We start from the raw sequence: 26,940 nt of genomic DNA, 5'->3' as shown, positions 1-26,940 counted from the left end.
TCAAGCATGGGTGTCCGCTGGAGAAACTCCTCCAGCCCGGTGCTGGTTAACGGTGGCCCAGCAGCTCTTCACTCTCCCGGGCTACTGCTGCTGCTAAAGATGGCGTCCGAGACAGATCCACTCCCTGACGGCTTAAAAACACAGAAAAACACGATCCGTTTACACACCGACGGCGAAACCACACCTCGGATTCGCTCCGAAATGCTCAAGACTGTTGTTTTTTACACCAGTGTGTTTGGGCTGAGGGGTGATGATCATGTTGTGGTGGTGGCTGTGATTTTTCTCTCTCTGCCCTCCTCTAGTGATGTCCGATTCGCCGCTGAATTGTTCATATGAACCGAATCTTTTTCGCTCGACTCGCTAGAGCCGATTCGATTTTTATTTATTCCATAAAAGCAGGCCAAACACGATTTTTAAGGGGTTTTGAACAATACTTTATATATATATATATATATATATATATATATATATATATATATATATATATATATATATATATATATATATATAGTACGTTTTAATAGTGTTTTTAAGCAACGCAGAGGCTTTCATACGCTTATGAAATATAAAACATGGTGATAAACAGTGGTAGCCTATTTTACTAAAATGTACTCGAATACACTACCAGTCACACGATTTTTAATGTTGTTCTATTTGGATATATTTTAAAATGTGATTTATTTCTGTAATCAAAGCTCCCGTCTCAGAAATCATTCTGATATGCTGATTTGCTGATCAAGTAACATTTATTATTATTATTATCAATATTTAAAACAGTTGAGTATTTTTTTAGGATTCTTTGATGAGTAGAAAGATCCAAAGAACACCATTTATCATATAACATTATACACTATAACATTCAAAAGCTTGGTGTCAGTATAATTTTTTTTTTTTTTGGGGGGGGGGGGTATAGAAATTAATAGTTTTATTTAGCAAGGATGCTTTAAATTGATCAAAAGAGATGATAAAGACATGTAAAACGTTACAAAAGATTTCCATTTTAGATAAATGCTGTTCTTCTAAACTTTCAATTCATCAAAGAAACCTAAAAAAATTCTACTCTGTTGCTGTTTTCAACATAAATTATTATTTTTTTGATCAAAAAAATAATAATTAAAAAAAAAAAAACTTGCTGAAGGATCATGTGACTAGAGTAGGCGAATGATAGCTTTGAAATAACAGGAATAAATTACCTTTTAAAATATATTCAAGTAGAAAACAATTAGTTTAAATAGTAAACTTTTGATTGGAAATTATTTCTGGAGTGCTTTGGAGTGGCGACTCAAACGACTCTTTGAATCGAATTTTTTGAACCGGTTCATGAAGCGAACTGATTCTCTAAAAAGATTTGGATCAATGCTGCCCTCCTCCTCTCGTCCTGGTTCCTGGAACGCCAGTTCCGCTCTCCAAATGTGGGAAACTCCCACCGGCCCCAAGAGACAGAGCATTAAGCCCCTTATAATAAACAGTTATACACATAAATATGTCCTTTATGAATGTTTAAGTCTGTTTGCTGGGGCTGCCAAAATCTAGGAAAACGTATAAGCTTTGTAATAGAATTACATTCTTATTTTTTAAAGAAATATTAAGGTGTCCCACACTAATCTATTGTAATTTTAATTGCAGAAGCCTTGTAAATGTAAACACAGATGAAATCAGAGGAAAATGTAATGAAACGTGATTCCTTGAAAATAAGTGGTTGCTCTGCAGAAATGCCGTTTCAGCATTATGATTACATTTGTTGGTATTTCCTGAGTAATACATTTTTAAAAGTGTGTCACATTTAGGAGATTTACCATTTATAATGATTATGATACACTTTGAAGAACTAAAAGATGCCTAACAAATCATACGATGCTGCTGTCTCCTCAAAAATGAGAAGACTTTTTTCTATATGTCTGAAGTATGAAGTTTGAAAACCCACCAGCTCTCACACAGATGGACTTGAAAATAACTAGGACAAGCAGTGCAGAACTCATAAAAATCAAATGAAAAGGATTACAGCTTGCCTATGTTGTAAGCATATACAGTAATACCAGCCTTACACATTTCACCACAGTTCAAACCTAAAAATGCACAGAGCTGTAGGTTTTCTTGGTATTGCTTAATATTGGTGATCATCATTGTTATGGATCACTAAGAGGTTAAAGCTGATCCCTGGGCAAAATTATTACAGTGATGTCAACAAGCCTGCAAGCGACCAATTGGTAAACAGAGCAGCAGAACTAGCGCTCTGGGTTGGTTCTGAAGCAGCCGTGTCTCCCAGCCAATGAGAACGCAGGATGCTGTCACTGTATCCAGGCGAACAGAGGGTTTTTGAGACTTATGGAGGCTGTTTTATGAATGGGATTTAAAGAGCCATGCTTTAGCTTGTTGATGTCATTAGAGAGACACTGTGGTGTGTTTTAGTGATTCAACATTTAAACAACAAAGAAATTCTCTAGAGACTAAATGACCCATTTGACTTAATATGGCTTTATACTTTGTATGAACTCTTGGTGTTTAACAAATGTTTAGAGAAGATCTTCTATAGGGTTTTTTTTGTTCTGAGAATGATTTATGATTTCCTCTATGTATTATCTATTTTTAAAATGGGCTATGACTATGAATGACACAGTATTTGTTTTCTTGTATTATGGTGTTTTATGATGATCTAAAATATTACAACACACACGCATTATTCAGCATGCTGAAATTAAATTATTCAAGAAAAGATAAGAAAAGAAAAAAAAGAGAAAAAACACATGAGACAAGCTATGTCCTGCATAGATGGTAATGAGAAATGAATGGGCGCTTTATACCTCCCAGGATTTCCTGAGCAAAAAGGGAATGCACATGTACTGTAAAATCCAGCAGACATTTTTTTTTTTATTTAGATTTACAGGGTTTTGTCCCTTTTGTTTATAGGTGAAGAGAAAATGATCATATATACATATATACGGTGTGTGTGTAGGCTGATATACACTATCAGTCAAAAGATTTTTTTATGTTTTTAAAGACGTTTTTTTCTGTTCACCAAGCCTGCATTTATTTGATCAAAAGTACAGCAAAAACAGTACACTTTTGAAATATTTTACTATTTAAAATAACTGTTTTCTATTGGAATATATTTTAAAATGTAATTTATGTGATTTCAAAGCTGATTTTTTAGCATCATTACTCCAGGCCCATGATCAGAATATTCAGAAATCATTTTAATATTCTGTTTTGCAGCTCAATTGATTGATTTATTATTATTATTATTATGTTGAGAACAGCTGAGTAGAATTTTTTCAGGTTTCTTTGATGAATGGTAGATTCAGTACAGCATTTAGCTGAAATAGAAATCTTTTGTAACATTATAAATGTCTTTATCGTCACTTTTGATCAATTTAAAGCATCGTTGCTAAATGAAAGTATTATTTCTAGTACCCCCCCCCCCCCCTTTCTAGATTATAGCTGATCTTTGGATCTTTCTATTCATCAAAAAATCTTGAGAAAATGTACATAATTTTGATATGTGTCAAAATAATGACGATGGTGATAATAATAATGTCTTGAACAGCAAATCAGCATGTCCGAATGATTTCTGTAAGATCATGTGACACTGAATACTATATTCAAATAGAAAACAGTTATTTTAAATAGTAAAAAAAATTTGACAATGTTACTGTAATTTTGCTGTACTTTGGTTCAAATAAATGCAGGCAGAAATGAGAAATAGTACCATGGTGCATACTAACAATTAACAAATAAAACGACAAATAAAAAACAATAAAAAAAAAACATATTATTGCATTGTTCTAAAAACTTAAAAATGCTATTCTTAAAAATAGGCGTTATTGCCTTTAAGCTAAATTTTGGGAATAAAAATGATAATTGACAGTTTTGTATGTCATGAGATTCATTATATGCTTTGGTCAGTGTTGGGAAGGTTACTTTGGAAATGTAATAGGCTACAGATTACAAGTTACTCTATTTAAAATATAATAAGAAGTGTAACTATTTCAATTACTTCATTAAAGTAATGTAACTGATTACATTAGATTACTTTTCTAAATTTCTAATTAATATTTTTTAAATGTTAATTGTACTCAACACTAATTACTGCCAGACTTTAAAAATTCTTCATCACTTGAATTACAGTAAAATTAAAATTGAATTTTAAAGCACAGCCACCACAAAATCAGATTTTAGCACCTCTTTTTACTTTCAGATCGTTAATTTGAAATTAAATCTTTGCAAAAACAGGAAACAATGGCATCTAAAAATGCCTTTGAAAAAACAGTTAATCTTAAAAAAAAAAGCATATACATAAACCCAAATAAAACAGTTTCAAATAACCTCACTGTAAAATTTTTTTTTAAATAGTTTGTTACCCCGCTGACTTAAAATGATTAGTGTAGTCAACTTTTTAAGTTTTAGGTTACTTTATGTTAATTTAAGTGGCAACTGGAATATTTTAGTTGACTAAACTAAAAATTTTAAGTCAGCTAGGCAACAAATTATTTTAAAATGAAAAAATTATTTTTTCAAGTTCTATTCTGTGCCATAAACTTCTGAAACATTTGAGGCTTATATTTTAGAGCAATTTTGGAAATAAATACATCAAATCTCTGTAAAAATAGGCAGATGTAAACCCCTTTGTAACCTTTAAAATGTTCATAAGTAACTAATTTCATTACATATGTTTTCTAACTGTAACAGATTACAGTTCCCTGATGAAAAAAACAGCATATGCTGGTTAGGTATGTTTTGGTGCTGGGATGCTGGTTTTAGCTGGTTTAAGATAGTCCTATGCTGGTTAATGCTGGTTCTTTGCTGGTTTATTCTCGTCATGTTGCTGGTCAAGGACCAGCATAAACCAGCAAAGGACAAGCATAAACCAGCTAAAACCAGCAACCCAGCACCAAAACATATCTAACGAGCATATGCTGTTTTTTTTCAGCAGGGTTACATTTATTTTGTAAATACTTAATTCCGTTACAACATGTAACGACTTACTCCACAATACAGGTTTTGGTGAATCTCATAAATCGGAATATCTCTTGTATCCATGGGAGGATGATGCAGCTGAACAACAGTAGGTGGCATGCGTGCACTTTATTACTCACTGACGATTCTGCAGAAGGAAAGTCAGGCGCTTGGATATGACGTCATTAAAGTTTACATGTGTGCGGCATGACAAAAATGGCTGCAGGAGGCGAGCAGCAGCAGGGGCACAGAGCTGGAGTTTATAAACAGAAAAACAAACAGCATAAGCATGGAAAACACCGAACTAAAGGCGAAATCGGACGGGAGAACAAGGGTATGTATAATGAGTTTATTAATAAATACACAGGCGTAAAATGTCTCCGTGGGCAGTTCCCGTTTGACTGAACACGTGTTTAAACACCCGAGAATCAACGAGACTTTATATTAAAGTTTCTATATGCATACGGTACATACGGTTCATTTTAAGATACTTGCTACGTTACCTTTTATTCACTATTGGCTATAGAGGGTTCTCATAGACACTACACTTAAATTTGATTCATTATGTGCCATTACCATAAATATCATATAAATTTGTGCATTAATGCTAGGTGTAAGTCAATAAACACGACTCTTTAAATCCTAATCAAAATAGGTAAAGTTGCTGTCATGGCTCTTACCAAAAAACAGAGAAAAGACGTGAGGAAAATGGACCGTAGAAACAGAGCCAACCAGCTGCGACGCAACAAAAAAGACTTGGTAAAGTAAACATTATAGTTTTCTACAGGGTTTATAGACTGGACATTAGCTGACTAACTCTCTTTTTGGGTGTTGATGACAGGTGCTGACAGAGAAACGGAAGCTGGGCAGCAGGGATGGTCCCCCTCATCTGGTGGCAGTCATAGCCCTTCACTCAGGAGTGGATGCTGGCGCTGTCACAAAAATATTGAAAGGTGAAGGAGTTGGTGGTGTGCTGCATGAAGATCAAGGAGTCACTGGGGCCAAGGACAGTTTCGGACTTGTTCTCCCCCGCTTCAAACAGAGGTTTATTTTCTACAGGCCAGACATAGGTAAATAAATGACACTGACTATACTGCCTAAAATGAAAATCCTGTCATTAATTACTCACCCTCATGTCATTCCGTAATACCTCTGTTCATCTTCAGAACACAAATTTAGATATTTTTGATGAAATCTAAGAGCTTTCTGACCCTGCGTAGACAGCAACGCAACTGACACGTTCAAGGCCCAGAAAGGTAGTAAGGATATTATTAAAGTAGTCTATGTGAAATCAGTTGTACAAATGTAATCTTATGACAGCTATGCAAATGTTATGAAGCTATGGGACTGCTTTTTGTGCACAAAGAAAACAAAAATCATAACTTTATTCTATAATTTCTTCTCTCAAGGAACATTTCTTATTAATCTCAATTAGTGGTGCAACGGATCACAAAACTCACGGTTCGGATCATGTCACGGATCGGATCATTTTTCGGATCAGCAAAAAACAAACAAAACAAAAAAAGTTAGCTTTTTATTAATTACTGAATGCTTACTTTAAGTACTTCTAATCCACAGCAAAAATTACTAGCTGAACTAATAAAGTCAGTAACAAAACAAGAACCATTACACAAATGACAAGTGTAGATGAAAACAACATAAAGTCCACCATGAGTGTTTTAAAAACAACTTTTACCCGATCCCTACTAGTCTCAAAAACTACAAATGGCGACATGTCGATGTCGCTTCCCTGGTTTGGGAAAAGCACGTAAAAGTCCACCTACTACGTCTGTGTGCATGTCAACGTAGTAGGTGGACTTTTACGTGCTTTTCCCAAACCAGGGAAGTGACGTCGACGTGTCGCCATTTGTTTTCCGATGCAGCGTTTTGTGAGTACATACCCTATTTACACTACTGTAGAAGTTTGGTAAGATTACACACACGTTTAGTGGTGCAATTTACGAGATACATCACATGTACCATGTATGGCAGTAGCAAGCCATTTGAAAAACTCTGATATCTCCCTCAATGTTTGACCAAAGGTAAAAAAAACTTCGGATGGGGTATTTACATGGGCTTCGGAGTGCATAGCAATGAAGTCAAATCTACTCCGAACCATCCCTTTAAAGAGGAATCAATCTGTGTGAATCGTGCAGTCTGAATCACGCCTCTCTCTCTCTCTCTGTGTGCGCGTGCTCGCTTCAGGTGTGTGCGGCAGCAGTAGAAAAAAAAAAAAAACCGGCGCGTGTTCTCTTTTGCTGCAATGGTTTTAAATTGTTTGAATTGATAAATTGGCAAGACAAAAAGTGCAAATTATAAACTTTTACTCTATGGTTAAATTTAACAGTTAATCCGCGAATCACATGCGTGCCGAACCGTGGGGGCTGGTCCGTACGGATCATCTATGATCCGTTGCACCCCTAATATCAATGTTGAAAAACACTTTTGCATTTATTTGAAATGAGAATTTTTTTTGTAACAATATAAAAGTTTTTTCTGACACTTTTAAACAATTTAATGAAAAAAAAAACCTTGCTGCCCTCAAACCTTTGAATGGTAGAGTAGATACTTAAGTCTTAAATGTATCAATTTAATTGCAGTGCAAAATTGAAATATACTAATTCTGATGACAATACTTTTTTCTGGACGAATTACATTTCTAATTGCATTTTGTAATATAATATTATATTTTCAGTTCATGTATGTACTTACTAAGAATTATTGTACAATTATTTGGCAGAAACGTGTGCTTGGGTTCAGTAGTCAACATTTGAAGTGGATCAAAAAAGGTTTATCAGCAACTGAAAACATTCAACTTTCCATTCTTATCTCCATCACCACCGTCCTATAGGACACATACAAGTAAAAAAAAAAATATATAATAAAAATAAACCAACAAACATCATACAATAAATCAATTAGGTACATCAAATAGAGTCTTCAGCACAAAATCACAGGCAACCAGAACATAATTGATTTTTAATAGTTATATGGACCAGGATTTTAGAGAGTTATTGTTTTAGGATCTTACTCAGTATTTCTCAACCATTTAAATAAATTTAAATTATAAAAATGTGACCCAGGAGTCCGGACCACAAAACCACAATAACGATAATTTTTTTGAAATATGAATAAATAAGCTTTCCATTGTATGGTTTGTTGGGATAGGACAATATTTGTCCAAGATACAGAATCTAAAGGTGCAAAAAAATCTAAATATTAAAAAATTCGTCTTTTAATGAAAGTACAATGAACAATACAGTGTATTGTTGGCTAGTGCTACAAATATATCTGTGCGACTGGTTTTGTGGTCCAGGGTCACAAATGTGATTTCCACCCCTGGAAAACTCATGTAAATTTATATAATCTTAAAAGGATCAAATAAGTTACAATAAATCCTTATAAAATCTCTCAACAAAAACATAGTCTCCTAACCGTCATCTCTACATCTCATCCTGGCTTCCCTGGGTGATCATACATATTGATGCAGATCAAAACATTTCATCAAAATTGTCCTAAAACCAAAACAAGTTCTTGTCTTAGGATAACTTTGATGAAAGGTTTTGATTCACATTAAATGTTGACTACTGTACAATGAATATAAAAATACTATATTGGTACTAAATTAGTTATCAACTGATATTAGATATATATATTTTTAAAATTTAACAGTTTCAGTCAATATTGTTTAAAACTCTCATAATTGTGTATGCTTGTTTCCTTTATTTGTAAATTTAAATTAACTTTGTTATCGTTTTATTATAGTTTAATAACATTGTTCAGTGTAGTCTTTAGCAAATCTAAAGAACATTTTAGTTCACCCAAAAAAATAAAACTGACACTTTCAAGACCCAGAAAGGTAAAAAGCCATCGTTAAAATAATCCATGTGACATTCTAACAATATCCTTCTTACCTTGCTGGGTCTTAAACATGTCAGTTCATTGCTGTCTATGCAGGGCCAGAAAGCTCTTGGATCTTAATTTATGTTCCGACGATGAACGTAGGTTTTGAATGACGTGAAGTAATTATAGACAGAATTTTCAATTTTGGTGAACTATCCCTTTAAGAAGGCACACTTTTTGATGCTATGATTACAAGCTGTAAATATTTTTTTCAACTCCTTCCAGCTGACTTGCATTCACTCCTGGATGTGGCAAAGATTGCAGACAGTTTGGTGTTTGTGTTGGAGTCGACTGAAGGTTGGGACAGCTATGGAGAATACTGCCTGTCCTGTCTCTTTTCACAGGGATTACCAAGTCACGGTGAGATATGTTTGAAAAACAATCAGTTATACAGTTTTAGCAATCATTTTGCACAATTGACCAATCAATTCTTCTTCCTGCAGCTCTGGTGTGTCAGGGAGTGGCTGATCTAGCAGTAAAAAAGCGCACTGAGTCTCGGAGAGCGCTCTCCCGATTGGTAGAGTCCCGTTTCCCAGATGCACGTCTCTTCCCTGTGGACAGTGAGCAGGATGCTACGTTATTGCTGAGGCACCTGTCGGCACAGAAGCAGAGGCGACTGGGGTTCCGGTCTCGCCGCTCACACCTGCTGGCTCAGAAAGCCACATATATACCAAACAGCAGCCAGAATGGCACAGGGGGCCCAGCCACAGGTTTAGGGACCCTCTGTGTGTCAGGATATATTCGAGGCTGTCCTTTGCAAGTCAATAGGCTGGTGCATATCACAGGTCATGGAGACTTTCAGCTCAGCCAGATCGATGCTCCTGCTGATCCTCTACCCATCGTGACAGCAGCTCCTCACCCGGGGAAGCCAGGACGAGATGTAGAGATGATGGTTAGGAGGCTATGTTTTTGTTGAGAGTATTTATAAGGATTTATTGTAATTTAAGATTATATTAATTTACAAAATCACATTTCCAGGACCACAAAACCAGTCTTAGGTAGCACGGATATATTTGTAGCAATAGCCAACAAAACATTTTATGGGTCAAAATTATTGATTTTTCTATTATGACAAAAATCATTGGGATATTAAGTAAAGATCTTGTTTCATAAAGATATTTTGCAAATTTCCTACCATAAATATATCAAAACTTAGATATGTTTTGCTAAGAAATTTATTTGGGCATTCATTAAAGATGATTTTCTCAATATTAAGATTTTTTTGCACCTTCAGATTTCAGCCAAATTTTGTCCTATCCCAACAAACCATACAATGGAAAGCTTATTTATTCATATTAAAAAAAAAATCCGTATGACTGGTTTTGTGGTCCAGACTCCATGGTCACATTTTTATCATATAAATTTCATTTAAATGGTTCAGAAACACTGAGTAATATCCTAAAATGACAACTCTAAAATCCTGGTCCATATAACTATTAAAATAATTATGTTCTGTTTGCCTGTGATTTTGTGCTGAAGACTTGTATTTGATGTACCTAATTGATTTATTGTATGATGCTTATTGGTTTATTTTTCATCATATATGTATTTTTTTTTTACTTGTATGTGTCCTATAGGATGGTGGTGATGAAGATAAGAATGGACATGTTCGGTTGTTGATGAAAGCAGATCCTGAGAAGAGGGAAAGCCTGCAGGCAGAGGCAGAAGTGGATCCTATGGAAGGGGAGCAGACGTGGCCCACAGAAGCAGAGCTGGAGGAGGCAGAAGGTACTGACTGTCCTGTTCACACCAGGTTTATTATTGTTAATTAAAGCAATTAAATCATTTTGTTAATTGAAATAAAATATAAATATTAGATGAAAAACTTTTGCAATTAACTGAAACAAGTTGAAATACTAACATTACTTTAAAAAAACACACTAAAAAGTCACATTAAAAATACTAACAAATGAACTGAAATTAAAAGAAAAGCCAAAAACATAAAAATAAAAACTAATGCATAATATTACAGACGAAATCCAGAAGAACTGTGGCAACATCTCCAAGATGCTTCAAGAAACCTACTTCTATTGTTTACAAGAAAGTTTAGGCACTTGTGTAAAAATGCTGTAAAATGAGGATGCTGTCAAAAATAATATCATGAATAGATTTTCTTTATCAATTAACTTCTATTAACTAAATTAAATCAACTTTTGGTGTGACCATCCTTTGCGTTTAAAGCCCTAGGAGCATTTGCGCATAGTTTCTCAGGTAGCTTTGCAGGTAGGTCTCTTGAAGCATCTTGGAGACCTTGCCTCAGTTCTTCTGGATTTCATCTGTCTCAGTTTGTTCTGTTTCTTCATGTCGTTCCAGACAGACTGGATGATGATGAGATCAGATCTCTCTGTGTGGAGCACTGGCTGTTGTCAGAATCACTGGATTATTACAATTAATGACAAAATAAATGTTTGGAAATGTAAACTGATATTTCCTACTGACACACTACAGCAAAACAGAAATAACTGACTTAAAACCATTTTTTAGCTGGTGAAAATACTAGTGTTCTAATCATTCTGGCTCCACTGTATTTATACTATAAATGCATATAAATAATAATAAAATAATGTTGCACACTGACAGCATCAAATCAGCTATCAATCCGGAAGTATTTCCTTTTTAGTACCCAGTGACTGCAATGCAGTGTTGTGGCAACCAATAGAAATGAATACATCTGATCCATCTCTAGTGAAATAATTTAGTCAAGTGTCAGCAAGACTGAGAAGTTAATATTAGTGTGAGTGGCTGCATTGTTCTATATGATTTGTGTCTGCCCACATACGGGCATAAAATTGGCGCATTCTGAGCGAGTTCAGATCATGCATTGATAACTTCTCATCTTGTTCATGATATGACGCATTATGCACTGTGCCTCAGGAAAATTGAATGATTGTCAACACAGAATGAGATCTTCTCTCATTTGTGATCAGTGCAACCCACCAATCGCAGTAGGTGGCAGGAATGCATACTAATGACCTAAATGGATAGATTTATATTTAGAATCTCTTTATGGACAATACTCATATTTTGCAAAATATTAATGTTATCTATTCATTTATATTCAGAGGCCAGAAAGAACAGGAGAGTGATGAAGGTACCAAAGGGGACGTCCGACTACCAGGCCACATGGATCAAAAATGATGCTGAGGAGGAGGATGATGATGATTATGATGACGTTGACAGCTGTGATGATGACGACGATGATGGGATGATAGAAGATGAAATGGATGGTGATAATGAATCTCAGGTGAGTTTTACTTATTTTACCACAGGCCAGTCAAGCATTTTCTTTAGAGAAGGACTTCCCTGCCATTACTAAATACCTATTACCTATTAAAGGATTAGTTCACTTCTGAATTAAAATGTCCTGATAATTTACTCATCCCCATGTCATTTAGGATGTTAAAGTCTATTTTAAAAAGAATTTTAGGTTTTTAAAGAAAACATTCCAGGATTTTTCTCCATTTAGTGGACTTCAATGGGGATCAACGGGTTGAAGGTCCAAATTGCAGTTTCAGTGCAGCATCAAAGGGCAAATAATTCAAATAATTTCCCCGTTTTCAAATCAAGCCATTCTCAGCATCTTGCCTGTGTGACATCACAACAACGAAGGCCGGGAATGCGCCTCCCGATCTACATAAATGCATCTATGTTCACTAAAATCATTCGTGATCCAGCTTCACTTACAGCAAAGTATGTATAGGGTTTTTTTAATGAATCTTTGCAATTGCCTTTCTTAGTATTTCTTATAAGTTTTGTGGCTAAACGCGGCTAAAGTAAACAGGCTCATCACTCCACAGAGAAAGGAGAAGGGCGGGGCGAGCTTAGCTCATTAGCATTTAAAGCAACATCCACCAGAATAGGTTGATTTTTGCAGAGCTGATTTTGGCAAGGTAAAAAAGCTGTTTTTTACACTACCATTACGAAATTTTAACCAAAGCATGTTATAGACTTTTCATGAAGACTCATATCAAGAATCATATCAACTTGTGGAAAATGGGCATCCGATGACTCCTTTAAAAAAATGCACAATGTTATCGGACCGATAACAGAGTCGGACGATAATGGCTTTAAATTGTATATACATTGGTAGCAGCTATCAGCCAAAATTAGTTAAAAAGATTTGGCATATTGGATATCGGCAAAAATCCAATATCGTGCATTCCCTAAAAATGACAGATCGTATTGCTAGATAAGATGCTTATTCCTTAGCTGGAGGAATATAGCCCTTTGTAGAGCTCTTTGTAGTGATGGGAAAAACAAACCTTTTCGAAGCTTCGAATCATTTGAACCAATTGCTTTGCAAAATGATTCACCGTTTTGAAGCACTCAAAACACCAATTTTTTTTATTGTATTGAATGTATAATACAAAAAATGTAAAATGTAAAAATAATAAAACACCATTAAATATGAAGTGTCTGTATAATATGTGGTTTTCAAAATGTTCAATAGTAGTTTGCAGGGCTTGCTGATCCGAGATCAGGTAAAAACCATAGAGACTAGTTCAGTGGTTCGCCCTTGGGGGGGGGGGGGGGGGTTGTTTACTGAAATCATTTGACTTTGGCAGTTTGATACGTGCTCCGAACAACTGTTTTGAAACAATTGATTTCCAAAAGTTTCGAAGCTTTACAAAGCAGTGCTTTGATAGTGCCCGTCACTACTTTGAAACTGCATTGAAACTGCAATTTGGACCTTCAACCCGTTGACCCCCATTGAAGACCACTATATAGAGAAAATGTTTTCCTCAAAAACCTTCAATCTCTTTGACTGTCAAAAGAAAGACATGAACATCTTGGATGACACGGGTGGGGGTGAAGTGTTTATTCTGGACTGAACTACTCCTTTGAGGGTTGTCCGGCATGACCCAGGTGAATTGCGTAAATCAGAGGGGAAAAAAAATTGTGCTTTGTTATTATTATTGTATAGTCATGAGAGGGAGGCATGTTTTCCTGTATTCTATAAACAATTACACCTCACACCCTGGAAAGAAAACAGAAAACAGATTTTGTTTGTATACTAGTTGCTATGGCAACCTGCCAGGTGTCAGTGGATGCAACCAATCAGGAGTGAGCTTGGCAAAAGCTGGGTTAAACCCAAGTGTATCTGACAGCTTGATATTGATTGAAGGTCTAAACAAAATCAGAAGAATGAGATGCAAGGTGGGCACGGCGAGGGCGGAACAGTGCATACGTGACTTTTCGCTCTGTGGTGGAGGCACTGTTTGTTTTCTCAATGTCTGCTGCTTGGCCTTAGTGCCAGGCATCTCGACGCAACAATAGTGTTTGGAGAGGGAGTCCCGAGAGAAGCCTTCGGTCTTCCTGCTCTTTGGACAGAACTTCCTGTCGAGACTTGCAGAGGGGTGGCCATTTATTTATACCAGCTGGGCTTGAAAGAACAAGGGGAAGCTTGACATGTATGGAAGCTCTGGTCCATTTATTTTCTTTAATCATAATTAGCATGTGTTTGAAGTCTTGGGGCACACCAAAGGCGACTTTTGAATGCAAGACGTTAACAATAGGGAAGTGGTACTACAGATGATTACAGAGATTATTTTTATTACTGCACCTGCGATTGTTCTACAGGTTGACCCCACAGGGGGGTTAATGCACCCCAGCGGTATGTCTTGTCCTTTTCCCCATCTCGGTCACTCGGCTGTCTGTTTAGTGGACTTCAAAGAAATGGTCATGTTTTGTTTGGGTTTGCTAGACTCTACATGGATGTATGTCTAGAGCAATGTTTTTACATGCTTCTCTTCCTCTCTAAGGATGCTGGGTCTGAATGTGCTTCTGAAGGAGACAATGTCGATGGGGAAGAAGAAGAAGAAGAAGAAGAAGAAGAGGAGGAGATCAGTACCACCGGACGCACCGGAGACGATCATAAGTATGACGAAGGCTTGGATGAGGCAGAGGAGGGAGAGGGGCTGAGGAGATACAGGGAAGCACGTGCTAATGAGATGTTCCCTGATGAAGTCGACACTCCCCTGGACATCCCAGCCAAGACACGGTAAGATCCAGGACCGTTCCAGACATGAACCTGCCCTTGTTTAAAATTGTGACATTCTGGTATTTTATTTGCCCCTTATATTGTTCCAACTCGTGTTTTTGTTTTGTCTGACAAAAATTACTTATGAATGAGATGTTTTCAAGATGATGAGAGTTCATGGCCTTTAGGGATGAGCAGATATTAAAATGTGCTGTTACCGATAAACTGATAATTATTTGTGTGATATGGCCATTAATACAATAAAGAAAAATGTTAAAAACTAAAATCATTTACTTGAAAGGCATCATAATATAATACTTGCATGAAAATTTAGATATTCATTTGGATATCATTATTACATATTAAAGTTTAGATGAGCGTTAGATGATGGTAAAGGTCATTTAAATAGCCTGCATGATTAGATATCCAGTATCGGTTGATATGATAAAAAGATAAACAACTGTAATATTGGTTGATAACAGAGTTGGAAATTAACAAGGGCTTGTGGCAAAATGCCCCATACATTCAAGACAAAGGGGCAAAGGGGTTTCTATATAGATATTAATAATCATTATTACAATATAAAGTAATAATCTACAATAATGATTTTTGTTTTAATATTGCAGCCCTATGACCTGTTTTTTACATGTATAATTTTGATACAATTTTAAACAGTCTATTGTTATTTAAAATATTGTTTAAAGTAATTGGGTAAATTAAGTATTTGACATTAAAGACAACACATAATAATATGATTATAAAAATTGCCCTCACAAATGTAAAAAATGCCCCTGAAAAAAATTATATACAATAAAACATTAATACTGTCAAATATCAATTCAGTTTAAAACAGCCGTGACCCTGGATCATGAAAACCAGTCTTAAGTAGCATGGGTATATTTGTAGCAATAGCCAAATATACATTGTATGGGTCAAAATGATCGATTTTTGTTTTAATGCAAAAATCAGTCGAATATTAAGTAAAAATGTTCCATGAAGATGTTTTGTAAATTTCCTACTGTAAATATATCAAAACTTATTTTTTTGAGTAGTAATATGCCTTGCTAAGATATTTATTTGGACAACTTTAAAGGCAATACCCTTTCTGGTACCCTTTTTCTCTTCCCGATACGATTCCGATATCTGGGCTCAGGGTATCGGCCGATAGTGAGTACTGATCCGATACCTGGGTGTGTATCTGAATATACAGCTATAGATACTACAATTGATTGACATGATTCTTCAGAAACCATTCTAATATGCTGATTTGATTTGCAAGAAATATGTCTCATCAATTTTGTGCTGCTTTTTTTTTTTGTGGAAACTGTAATGCATGCCTTCAGGATTCTTTTATGAACATACAGTTAAGAAGATGATGTTTACCATATACTTGAAGTAGAACATTATAAGTGTATTTACTGTCACTTTTGATCAATTTAATGCATCCTTGCTGAATAAAAGTTTATCTCCAAACTTTGAATGGTAGTGTGTGCAAGGTTCTACTCTGCTCATCTGCTCACTGGTCTCTTCTGTATATTCAGGTTCCAGAAGTTCAGAGGTCTGAAAAGTTTCCGTTCCTCCCCATGGGACCCCCTGGAGAATCTGCCTCTCGACTACTCGCGCATCTACCAGTTCCAGAACTTTGATCGCATGCGCCGCCGTATACTAGCAGACGCCACTAGCGAGGAAGAAGGAGCAATGGTTTGTATAAGGGGAACGGGAGTGACAGGGCTGTTGGTTAGAGACACAAATATCTAGGGTTTGGAATTAATTTGCAAATGTCTACCTTTTATTCATGCAGCCAGGCTGGTATGTGACTCTTCATATCGTGGATGTTCCTCCCTCAGTAATGGAGAGCTTTCAGTCTGGCAAACCATTAGTTCTGGTGTCCCTGCTACCACACGAACAGAAGGTACTTACAGCTTTGAGGATTGATGAAATTTTTTATAGCTAATTACCTATTACATTATAATACAAGAAATTGTAGTCAGTATTGAAATAATTGTCTGTTTTGCAGATGTCAGTGATGCATATGTTGGTGCGGCAGCACCCGAGCAACACAGAACCAATTAAGTCAAAAGAAGACTTGGTGTTTCAGTGCGGTTTTAGACGCTTCAGAGCTTCAGCTATCTTCTCACAGCACACTTCTGGTAAAAACAGGCTATAGATATCATCATATTCTTCATATTTAGAGGTCTTTTTTTATCCACCTTATTTTTCAATGCGAAAGTAAGCTTTCTCGTAACGTTTGAGTCTTCCGGTTCATAAGCTGTCGTAGGGAAATAACGAGAAGAATAACAAAGTGCAATAAACGGTAAAAAGGTACATTAAAATAATTTGGCAAGACACCAGTTTGCAATATCAAGCAGCAAAATGAGCAGTTTTGTACAGCTAAAAACAACTGGAAGTGGGTGACACCGGAAGCCAGACACATTAAATATACTAAGGGCCATGTCTGCTCTTAGGGGAAAAATATGGTGGATAGGACCGTCAAGTCCAGACTATGGTTGATTTGTGTCTGAACGTGTGTCATGTGTCAGTCTCAAAATAGCAAGATTTTTATTCTTTTCTTTGTCTGTTTTCAGCTGATAAACACAAGATGGAGCGGTTTCTGTGTCCTGATGCTCCTACAGTGATGTCTGTCTATGCCCCCATTACCTTCCCCACCGCAGGTGTCCTAGTCTTCAAACAGAGAGACAATGGTGGGCAGAATCACATAAAACATCTTAATTCAAAAAGAGAACTGCCTTCACCAGGACAGCATGTGGTACAACATTTTTGTTTTACTTTCATCACAGGTATGCAGGACCTGGTGGCCACAGGCAGTCTTTTGAGCTGCGATCCTCGTCGTGTAGTGTTAAAGAGAATCGTGTTGAGCGGACACCCTTTCAAAATCAATCGGCGCTCTGCTGTGGTCCGTTACATGTTCTTCAACAGAGGTGAGAAGGGAGGCATTAGTCATTTCCTCTGTTTACTTTTCGATGTGTGTGTGTAGAGACATAACAATGATTGAGTCTAACAATAAAGCATTTCTCTTTTGCAGATGATATCCTGTGGTTTAAGCCAGTCGAACTACGTACAAAATGGGGACGAAGAGGACACATCAAGGAAGCGTTAGGTAAAAACAAAATATTAATTGTTAAAAGAATGCATCTCAATTCAAAAACCCATGCGATCTCATTTCTAAATGACAATGATTCGCTGTCCGATAAAATTTTTGTCGATTAAATGTTTGAAAAAGTCATAGTGGAACATTCGATTCTGTATTTGTGCTACCATTGTCACAGAGTTATGATATCTAGGTAGGAAACAACCTTTTTCAGCTACACAGTATTATTTCTGTCTTACAATCATTCATTATCACAGAAATACTGGGTTAAGAGTTTATATTTCCGATATAAACATTGATGTCTAAATAGCAAATCACCTTCAAATAACGTATGTTGATTACATTTTTACATTGTCGATTACACTAGTATTTGTCAATGAATCCTTCAAGAGAGTCATTTAAAAATGCTGATTCATCCAGCAATGAAACAATGACGTATTTATGTGTGAGTCATTGAATCATTCATTTAAAAACTTTTTATAATTTAAAATTCTAATATAAATGTAAAATTCTAATTTAAAAATTTTAAATTCTAGTTTATTAAATATAAATACATAGTTATATATATTTTTAATCAATTGCAGCAATTAATATTTTGTCACAGGTACTAGTAAATTCAGAATCGTGGGAGAATTGTGATCTCTATTTGAGAGAAAAAAAAGTTGTGATTCTCAATATTTCCAGAATCAATAATAAACTCCAGGGGCGAAAAACATTTAATACATTTATATGAATTTACTATCATTTTGAACAGTAAGGCATAGCTCAAAGATTTTAATCATATTCAACCCTTTAGATCGCAAGACATTTTTGCCTGATTTTTTTAGAATGATTATAATTTATTGTATTTTATACAATGTATATAATTGATTGTTTATTATTTGTAATTCATAATTAATTTAATAAAATATTTGTTTAATAATGTATTATAATTTATATATTTTCATAGTCATATTTTGACTAATAATTACATAATAATGTGGTGTATTTATTTAAGCTTATTTTTTTATTAATGGTAGTACTATTAGTAGCAAATTTGATTAATTATAAATAATGATGAAAATCAGAAATAAAAGAAATAATATTGGACATTTATACAAAAGTAATCATACTACTATTTGTTTCTCTCGAATGCATTGATCTTGTCATGAAAATAGCTATAAGATGCTGGTATTGCAATAAAAATAATGTATGTAGTAAATACATAATAATAAAGACCCTACCGTCAAATGTTTTTGAACAGTAATTTTTTTTTTTTTTTTAAGAATTCTCTTCTGTTCACCAAGCCTGCATTTATTTGATCCAAAGTACAGAAAAAGAACAGTACAATTTTGAAATATTTCTACTATTTAAAATAACTGCTTTCTATTTGAATATATTTTAAAATATAATTTATTCCTGTGATCAAAGCTAAATTTTCAGCATCATTACGCCAGTCTTCAGTGTCACATGGCCCTTAAAATCATTCTAATATGCTGATTTGCTATTCAAGAAACCTTTTATTATTATTATTATTATTATTATTATTATCAGTATTTAAAACAGTCGAGTACATTTTTTTCAGGATTCTTTGATGAATAGAAAGATCCAAAGATCAATATTTATATAAAATAGAAACCTATTTTTATATATATAAAACAATATATTTTAAATAGTAAAATTTAAAAACTGTACTGATTGTGCTGTACTTTGGATCAAAGAAATGCAGGCTTGGTGAGCAGAAGAGACTTCTTTAAAAAACATCTTACTGTTCAAAAACTTTTGACTGGTAGTGTACATATACTAAATACAAAGGTAATCAGTATTGTTTATAAATAATATTGCCAAAAAAACATTGGTATTGTTTTTTAGATTTAAGGTTTAGATTAAACCTTAAACCTGCTCAGGAAATACAGATTTTAAAATAAAATATTCAGAAAATATAAGGACTTTGGATGATTGTAACAAAACGTACTAGCTCTAAATTAAATTAAGGAGAAAAAGGAAAAAGTACATTCTAAAAAAATGTGCAATGTTAGGTACAACTGACTCAAAGTAGGTTGTGACTCACTTTTATTTTTGTGCTTTTGCAGGTACTCACGGCCACATGAAGTGTGTATTTGACAATCAGCTGCGCTCTCAGGACACAGTGCTGATGAACCTGTATAAGAGGGTGTATCCACACTGGACCTACGATCCCTACGTCCCCGCCCCTCTGCCCTGGGTCAAGAGAGAGCAGCCACCGGCCCTCTGCGACATCGACATGGAGTAGAGGCAGGAAGTTATGAACTGAAAGCAATGTTAACGTAGCATGACACCAACTGCTTGTAACACAGAATACTAGGATATTGGTTCTCTATGCTCGAATTGACAATTAAATATCTATATAGAATTTCTGTCCTTGTTTTAGTGTTAATCTATAAAATCTATAAAAACAATCCCTCAGTGACCACTAGATGGCAAACACGTATTAGTGAAAGTGATTTCCTTCCAGAGTAAGAATTTGACATTAGATGTTTAATGCTTTTTGAGAATGTTTTTATCTAATGTCATTACAAACATAATGCCACTGCTTATTATTTACAGCCTCAGGTTGACAAATCAACATTTGTTAGCCACTAAATGCACGCATCTTTAGCAGTGATGCGGAGTAGCACAGAAATAAAAAATGAACTGAATTCCAGCCTAAACCCAAAGTTAGAGCATCTCGTGATTTTTATGAGGGAGGCAGTGGCGAAAAGCCGCATCCAAACTCTCATTGTAAATACTGTCATTGCGATCTTTTATTTCTCATCATTTAGCTCAAACCAAACCTCACGCTGGAATATTATCTCCCTCAAGTATGTCCTCAACAACAACTGCAGCCCTTGCTGTCCTCTGGCTGCCATCGTTCAGAATCGCTGGCAGCGGCGAGGGATGATTATCGCTGGTGAGCGAATGCATAGCGACCATAATTTAAGCTGCGACGCTGCCATATGCAGATGACAGCGAGGTTCTATGGGCCTTTATGGCGCAGATGGAGCGTGTATGTGTGCCGTCTGCACTGTTATTCTCCTTCATTCCTACAGACTCTTCCACCACTCCCTCTCCCTGGTGGTTCCCTGACCTGAAGCCCCCTTTTCACCACCATCTACACTCTCTCACACAGGGAGCGTGACCCTCCGTTGTTTTCTTGCCGGATCCCCAAATGTTTTACAGTTCTCTTTCCCTCTCTCTCTCTCTCTGTGCTCCCTCCCTTTTTGCTCTTCTCAGAAACAATGATTTATGAATTGTAATATTTATCATAAAACAGTGCTCTTGCATGCTTGCAGCTACATGATTCATCCCCAGGTTCTGTTGGGACCACACCGCAGACGCATGCCAATATGTCTGGGAAAAGAGAAGGTGAAGCTTTGGGCTCAAAAAACACAGCGCGATCCAAGAAACAGGGTATCAAAAGTTCAATATGTACATTTTTATCCTGCGCTGTGAATTTGATTACGGTGGAAAAAGTCAAATAATGATAAAACAATCGCACTTGGGTAATACTTCTTTATTGCCTAGGGGCGCACTCGAAGCTCTGGACGGTTAAGTTGAGGCACTCCATTTATTTTCTCGTTCATTTTTTAAGCCATAGTTTCACCGGGGGCATTGAGCCGGGGATGTGTTAAACACATCTTGTTTAAAGCTGAATGGGGTGTGGTATGCCTGGCCAAATGTTCATGATCTAGAGAGGAAATCTAATCCTCCCACGCTGGAGATTGTCCTTAAAGGAATATTCTGGGTTCAATACAAGTTAAGCTCAATCGACGGCTTTTGTGGCGTAATGTTAAATCCCACAAAAGTTAATCTAGACTCGGGTTACAGTGTGGCATTTTGGTAAGCGTATGAGATGTTAAAGGTACAGTTCACCCAAAAATGAAAATTCTGTCAGTAATTACTCACCCTTATGTCGTTCCAAACCCATAAAACCCTAGAGCTTTCTGGACTACCATACCATACCTTAGCTGACACATTGAGGCCCAGAAAGGTAGTAAGGAGATTGATAAAATAGTCCATGTGACATCAGTGGTTCAACCTTTATGTTATGAAACTACGAGAATACTTTTTGTGTGCAAAGAAAACAAAAATATAATAATTCTATTATAAACTTGAGCTGTAAAGTTTTTCATTTTCAAGGTTGTTTTAGGGTTATGCTGCCATGGCAATTCCTGCATTTAAATCCACCAAAAAGTGTGACCCTGGACCACAAAAACTAGTATTTATACTTCATATGATAAGCCTTACATTGAGGTTTGGTTTACTAGGATATGACCATATTTGTCCAAAATACAACTATTTGAAAATCTGAAATCTGAGGGTGCAAAAAAATCTGAATGTTGAGAAAATCGCCTTTAAAGTTGTCCAAATGAAGTTCTTAGCAATGCATATTACTAATCAAAAATTAAGTTTTGATATATTTACAGTAGGAAATGTAATTATTCTACTGATTTTTGGCATAAAAGAAAAATCTAAAATTTTGACCCATACAATGTATTGTTGGCTATTGATACAAATATACCCGTGCTACTTAGGACTGGTTTTGTGGTCAAGGGTCACAACTGGCCCCTTGTACTTCCCTCACCATATACTTAAATTCTGCTTTTTTTTTTTTTTTTTTTTTAAGAAAACGAGGAAAATGTCAAATATCATTATACGTGATAATCAACATTATGCCACAAATGCTGTTGACCGAGCTTCACTTATATTGACCCCGGAATATATTCCTTTCGAAACATGAGTGGAATGTAACTGTCAAGTTTTTCCTCCACTCGATCCCCACCGCTTACCAGAAACATCCGCTTGGGATTAACATGGAAATGTTGAATTGCATCTCGCCTGATCGAAAATGTTTGTGACAGTGAGGGACAAACTACATGGAGGTATAATGGACAGCGCTCACATGAGCATGTGATTGGTTTCGACCACAGTCTGAAGGAGTTAACGCTGGCGGTTTAAGGCCGCTTGGACCTGGAATGTCCTGTGGTTCCCTGTTCACTGCCACCACACACAGCTGGATCCCACTGAAGACATAATGGGTGAAAGATTTTTTCCATTGGAAGAGGAGAGAGAGAGTGAAAAAAGCGAGAGAGATGGATTGCAGGGGAGGAAGAGATAAGAGGAGAACCACTGAGTGTTTAAATTGAATGTAAAACAGAGATTGTGCAGGAGTATAATTTAAGTGCCGCTCAGTTGGGAAAACAAGAATAAGCAAATATGTTTGAGAGGAGGAGGAAGAGGGGGATGGAGGGGTGTGAGAAGGAGATGGAGAGCAAGAGTGGCTGGCGTTTATGGATAGCAGATGTGGCGCTGTGGGATTTTGGCAGGGGCCAATGGTGCCTGAGTCCTGCACTGGCTGGGTGGCACCGGGGTGAGCGCGAGGTCAGCGCACCGCAGCACACAGCCCATAAAACACCGCAAGAGAGACGCGCACACACAGAGAGAGGGCCGCCAGCCTGGGACGGCGATACGCCACAGAACGTTGACGAACACTTACAAAGCACACGGAGAACCCTTCAAATCTGCTGGAGCAACAGCTTCAGATAACTCATCTGCTAGCTGAATGTTTAAAGACGGCAATAAAAAATAAAGAAAACAATGATATCACGACCTATCCACTTTAAATCATATTTTCATACCATTTCTGTGCCACTAGCCAAACATCCTTGCAAAAATAATAGCAGCATCCAGATGCTATGTAGGTACTTTGTTCAAAGAACTACTACTTTACTTACTCTCATGTCTTTCCAAACCTGTAAGACCTTCGTTCATCTTCAGAACACAAATTAAGATGTTTTTGATGAAATCCAAGAGTATCTGAGAAGTTGTTATTTATGTTTTCTTTGCACACAAAAACTATTCTTGTAGCTACATAAAATTACGGTTGAACCAATGATGTCACGTGGACTATTTTAACAATGTCCTTACTACCTTTTTGGGCCTTGAACGTGTCAGGCTCAGAAAGCTCTCGGATTTCATCAAAAATATCTTAATTTGTGTTCCGAAGATGAACGAAGGTCTTACGGGTTTGGAACAAGGAGTAATTAATGACACGATTTTTATTTTTGGGTGAACTATCCTTTTAAATATATGTAGGTGTCTAGTATGAATACAATCTGAATTAGCTTAGGCAAATTTTATGGGTATTTAGTTCAGTTCCTGATTAGAAACCTTAGAAAATAGTTTTATGGTCTATTAATTCTTAATCACAAAAATATGTTCATTCATCTTTTACATACCGCAGCTAATATTTATAAATGAAACACTTCCCTCTGTGTTTTTAGTTCGCAAGTTAAATGTCATACACTGCTGCTCAAAAGTTTGGCATCAAGATTTTTTATGCTTTTAAAAGAAGACTTTTCTGCTCATCAAGGCTGTTTATTTGATTAAAAATACGGAAAAAAATGTAATATATTATGAAATGCTAATGTGATTTTAAATAGTGGTTTTCTATTTTAAGATACTTTAAAATATAATTTATTCCTCCTTTTCATCATTTCTCTAGTATTTAGTGTCACATGATCCTTCAGAAATCATTCTAATATGCTGATTTAATATCAGTGTTGGAAATGGTTTTGATCCTTAATTTTTGAACCTGTGATACGTTTTCAGCATACTTTGATAAATAAAACGTTAAAAAGAAGAGCATTTAGTTAAAATAGAAAACTTTTGTAACAATAAACACCTTGTTCAAAGTTTGGGGTCAGTAATTTTTTTCTTTCTCTCTTTGAAATAAATTAATACTTTTATTAAGCAAGGATTGCTAGAAAAGATTTATATTTTGAATAAATGCTGTTCTTTTTAACATTTTATTCATCAAAGAATCCTGAAAAAAGTATCACATGTTCCAAAAAAATATTAAGCAGCACAACTGTTTCCAACAGAATGATTTCTGAAGGATCATGTGACACTGAAGACTGAAGTAATGGCTGATGAAAATTCAGCTTTGCATCACAGAAATAAATTATATTTTAAAGTATATTAAAATAAAAATCTGTTATTTTGAATTGCAATAATATTTCATAATATTACTTTTTTTTCTGTATTTTTTTAACAAATAAATGGAACTTTGATGAGCATAAGAGACTTAAAAAAAAAAAATCGTACTAATGCCACATTTTTTAGTGGCAGTGTATATCATACGTACAACAAACAGCTTAGCCTGCTAGCTTAGAATATATTAAAAAGCTATTTCAATCTGTTAGACCAAGATATCACTTTCACACACCATGTTTTGTTTGTTGAGAAAGGATCTTGGACCAGCATTTTTGAATACAACAACATCTCTCTCCTTAGATGTTCTTATGCTCACCAGGGATGCATTGATTTTAATCAGTAAAACAGTGATCTTGTGAAATATTATTACAGTTTTAAATAACAGTTTTCTATTTAAATATATTAGAAAATGTAATTTATTCATCTGATGGGAAAGCTAAATTTTCAGAAGTCATTACTCCAGTCTTTAGTGTCACATGATCCTTCAGAAATCATTATAATGTTTGAACCTGGATGACAAAACTAGTCAGATATATACATCTGATAAGCTTTCCATTGATGAATGGTTTGTTAGGCTAGGACAATATTTGGCAGAGATACATCTATTTGAAAATCTGGAATCTAAAGGGTGCAAAAAATCGAAATATTAAGAAAATCTCCTTTCAAGTTGTCCAAAGGAAGTTCTTAGCTTTGCATATTACTAATCAGAACTTGAGTTTTGATATAGTTACGATTGGAAATTTACAAAATATCTTCATGGAACATGATCTCTACTTAATATCCTAATGATTTTTGGCATAAAACATTTTTTTGACCCATACAATGTATTGTTGGCTATTGCTACAAACATACCTGTGCTACTGAAGACTGGTTTTGTGGTCCAGGGTCACATATTATTATTATCTATATTATTATTAATGTTGAAAACATCTGTGCTGCCTAATATTTTTTTCTCCATGTTTTTTGATGAATAGAAAGTTCAGAACAACAGTATTTATTTAAAAAAAGTTTTTTTTTGTCTTTATAATTGCTGAATAAAAATATTAAGTACTTTAAAAAAAAAAATCTTTTGAGTGGTATTGTATACTATTCCAAATTCAGCCAGAGTTTTAAAAGCCACTGATTTCCCTGCTAATGAAAATCACCCTTCTCATCTGTGACACGAGAAAGTAAAACAACCAAATTTTTAAAATAAACAGAAACGTAAGAGCAGTTTCCTGCTGGTGAATCTGAGCGGAAATAAGAGAAGCGCTACTTTTACACTGTTTTCTTTTGTTATTTCTTATTGGGCGCCCTTTTCTCGCCACATCTAGTCGTCTCCGACCGTAACCTCTCAAAATTCCTCAGTAAAATCAAACATCCTGTCATTTTCTGTACACTCGCTCTCTCTTTATCTCTTTCTGTCTCTCTCGCTGTCTTGTTCCCCCCTTCCTCTCCTCTTACCCTGGTCCTGACTCCCTGGTTCCTGGGGCCTGGCCAAGGCGTGTGTCCCCGAAGGAGCCAGTGAGGAGATGGAGAGAGGGGGCAGAGCAGGGGCTGAGAGACAGGCTCCAAAACCACAGCTGCGGCAGCCCGGCCTCGCCTTCCTCTCTCCTGTCCTCTCTCTCTCACTTCACTTGAGTTTGCGAGGAGCTGGCCTGGCACCCGCCCCAGCTCTGCCATTAATCAGAGGAGAGGGGTAGTGTGTGCGTTTGTGCTGATAGAGAACTGGCTGGAACGGGGGTGGTATGGAGACCAGGACCTCCCAACAAAGCAGTGGAGTTCACCCAGCGAGCGAACAGGGGAGGGAGTCTGACAGACAAAACGCCTGGTGCGCAGATCGTGACTCTTTGACGAGAGAAAGAGAGACGCGGAGAAGTTGGATGCGTTTAGGTGAGGCGTGAGGGAGTGCGAGGGAATAGGCTAACGGAAATGGACCTGGGGTCCGCTGAGGAGGAAGAGAGAAGTTCCAAGATTCTGTCTATCACTGCATATAAACATGGAAAATCTCATGGTTCAATGC

The 26,940-nt window shown here is 36.0% G+C and overlaps 1 protein-coding gene across 1 annotated transcript; it reads left to right on the top strand.

Annotated features, from left to right (window-relative positions):
- Positions 1–5,138: 5,138 nt before the first annotated feature.
- tsr1 (TSR1 ribosome maturation factor) lies at positions 5,139–20,316 on the top strand. Its single transcript, XM_073817917.1, has 15 exons — positions 5,139–5,287; positions 5,609–5,712; positions 5,795–6,023; positions 9,082–9,216; positions 9,300–9,748; positions 10,434–10,584; positions 11,919–12,100; positions 14,619–14,857; positions 16,378–16,537; positions 16,638–16,748; positions 16,854–16,986; positions 17,422–17,538; positions 17,635–17,775; positions 17,880–17,954; positions 20,018–20,316. The coding sequence occupies exons 1-15, from the start codon at positions 5,161–5,163 to the stop codon at positions 20,194–20,196; spliced, it is 2,532 nt and encodes an 843-aa protein (XP_073674018.1). The 5' UTR covers positions 5,139–5,160; the 3' UTR covers positions 20,197–20,316.
- Positions 20,317–26,940: the final 6,624 nt, after the last annotated feature.

Source organism: Garra rufa, chromosome 14 (assembly GCF_049309525.1).
Source record: "Garra rufa chromosome 14, GarRuf1.0, whole genome shotgun sequence".
Classification (NCBI taxonomy): Eukaryota; Metazoa; Chordata; class Actinopteri; order Cypriniformes; family Cyprinidae; genus Garra; species Garra rufa.
The sequence above is the reverse complement of the archived record's forward strand: the minus strand, read 5'-3'. Positions and strand labels throughout refer to the sequence as shown.

Excerpts from the sequence above, each read along its gene's own strand:
- tsr1 (XM_073817917.1), top strand. The coding sequence starts at position 5,161 with ATGACAAAAATGGCTGCAGGAGGCGAGCAGCAGCAGGGGCACAGAGCT. Across the intron at positions 9,217-9,299 it reads ACAGGGATTACCAAGTCACG|CTCTGGTGTGTCAGGGAGTG; the intron begins GTGAGATATGTT and ends TTCTTCCTGCAG. Across the intron at positions 16,749-16,853 it reads TGCTACCACACGAACAGAAG|ATGTCAGTGATGCATATGTT; the intron begins GTACTTACAGCT and ends TCTGTTTTGCAG.